General features: G+C 32.8%; 1 protein-coding gene across 1 annotated transcript in view; it reads right to left on the bottom strand.

Annotated features, from left to right (window-relative positions):
- Window positions 1-2,500, bottom strand: part of cpne5b (copine Vb) — a 210,742-nt gene that overhangs the window by 133,345 nt on the left and 74,897 nt on the right. The window contains 1 exon segment of the mRNA XM_056468243.1: window positions 1,395-1,434. Within this exon segment, the coding sequence (XP_056324218.1) occupies window positions 1,395-1,434 (40 nt within the window).

Raw genomic sequence — 2,500 nt, 5'->3', positions numbered from 1 at the left:
TTACTACAAAGCTTTTTCGGCCCAAAATTTTCATTTCAGAGCATCGCTAATAATGGCATAACATTTTTATTGCACTAATTCTATTTCAAGCCTGTCTGATTTGCTCTGATTGAGTTTCTACAATCCCTTTAATATACAAACAGAAAATATGAGACACGATATACACAATATTCAGAACAAAATTACCTTTGGAATCAAAAAACTAGCATCAAAAGTGTGTTTACCGTGACCTCTATAGCACCAAACATCAGCGAATCTTTTCTGAAATGATGTGCTATTTAATGTCAAGCATCTCTCAGCATTTCTAAAAGTTCTTCCTTAGATTTGGCGGGTTCTATTAATTTCTTTTACTATCCAGGTGAATCTCAGACTGCCTATAATATTGCCTGTAGATAATATTTAGGTCTGGACTCTGTGGAGGCCATTTCATGACCGTCTTTGTTTCATCAGCTGTTTTTTTTTCCCTCACAATATGATTTCATTATATTAGCAGCATGTTTGGGATCATTTCTAATGCTGAAAAAGAAAACTATTACAAATTAGGTGCTTTCTAAAATCTGTACTTTTCAGCATTCACAAACCCATCAAATCAGGCACTATTGACAACAGCTCTGGATCAAACCAAGATAGAAACACCAGTATTTTTCATCCACTCTTCCATCTTTCGCTAACTCTTTCATATGTCTAAAACAATTAGACACAAATCCAAGTAAAACCTCTATTATCTGGTTGTATTTTAATAAAGAGAATGAGAAGTAATATATAACGTCATTATACCCTCACTAAAACAACAAATGTAACTGCGGCCTCAGATATTTTTACAGTACTGTATTTAGGGAGGTCTGGATCAGTGTTCTCTGTTTGATAGAATAAATCAATTCTGAGAGCGATTATAAACTTTGATACTTTAAGATATTATACATGCGATACAGTATCTTATACATACTTAAGCTGATACTTTACAGATCTTACACATGCATACACATAACACACTAAAGAAAACATTACAAAGCATCACATGGCCTGTTAAAATGTGGCTTCAATTATTTTAACATGAGCTGCTGTTATAATTCTTCGTGAAATATCTACATTAAATTTAAAATCTAAATAAAATGTGGACAATATATATTTGGATATTTTTGAGAGAGCATTATATGCATGTACATGTTTCAGTTGCACTTTATTTAACAGTATGTGTACTTAACGTGTACTAACAGTCTACTTACGGTACCTAAGAAATGACCGATTTATATAAGGTAATAAGGGTTAAGGTTTGGTCTACGGACAGTATTTTACCCTGTCACAGGATGTATCCACAAAAACAGCACTGTAAAATAAAGTGCTACCATGTTTTCATTCAGGTTACATAAGGATCAAATTACAGCTCTACTTACATGTTTGGAAAGATCAGGACTTTTAGAGTCAACATCGTATCTGAATTAAACAGAGAAGAAGAAAAAAACATTGTTAAAATAGTCACACAAATTGAGCGGCTAATTAAAAGACAGTATAAGCTATAAAAGGCTGACTTCAAAAGAAAACGACTGCCTTAATGGTTAGAGAAATTCTTAAATACACACAAAAATACATCTTTAAGTCTTCTGTGCTTTATGTCTTAATAATAGAGGAACTCTCCGCTTTTTGTAAATATGCTCACTTTACAAATCCTGTAGAGTTAAACAGTTGAGTTTTACCATATTTGAATCAATTTAGTCGATCTTCAGAGTAACACTTTTAGCTTAGCTTAGCATAAATCATTGAAACGGATTGGACCATTAGCATCTCGCTCAAAAAAATGCAAAGTATTTCGATAGTTTTCCTATTTAAAGCTAGACTCTTCTGCTATATCATGTAATAAGCACCCGAAAATAGTCCCCAGTTAGGTACTGTAACATCGCTAAGTAATATAATTGCGCCTGCTTCAGCCATGGTATGGCAGCAAAGTTTCCTGATTATTACGCCAGAACGAGAGTATAGTTCCTACACATATTGACTTAGAAAGTAGCAACTTTTTACTTCCCTTCAGACTTAGTACAAAATGTAATTACAGAGGAGTCAACCTGTACAGTTTATATCTCTGTTTTAACACTTTCCAACAAGAACTTTTTATAAAATTGAAAGGTTTTGTGGGTGTTAAAGGGTTCGTTCACACACAAAAAATTGTAAATTCTGTCATTATTTACTCCACGTTTCAAACATGTTTGAGTTTTTTTCTTCTGTTGAACAAAAAAGAAGATATTTTGAAAAATGTTGGAAACCATCTTTTTTTACTACTATGAATGTTAGTGGCTTCCAGTTTGCAACATTATTCAAAATATCTTCTTTTGTATTTAACAGAAAAAGAAGCTTTTGACTTGAGGGTGAGTAAATAATGAGCACATTTTTAGTTTTTGGGTGAACTATCCCTTTAAAGGTTCCTCAGTGAACCATCAATGCCAATAAAGAACCTATTTTTGTGTTAATGTATGGTTCCTATTCATATTGACCAAGAAAACAGCAA

Source organism: Danio aesculapii, chromosome 11 (genome assembly GCF_903798145.1).
Source record: "Danio aesculapii chromosome 11, fDanAes4.1, whole genome shotgun sequence".
NCBI lineage: Eukaryota > Metazoa > Chordata > Actinopteri > Cypriniformes > Danionidae > Danio > Danio aesculapii.
Note: the sequence above shows the minus strand (reverse complement) of the source record. Positions and strands in the feature narration are given on the sequence as shown.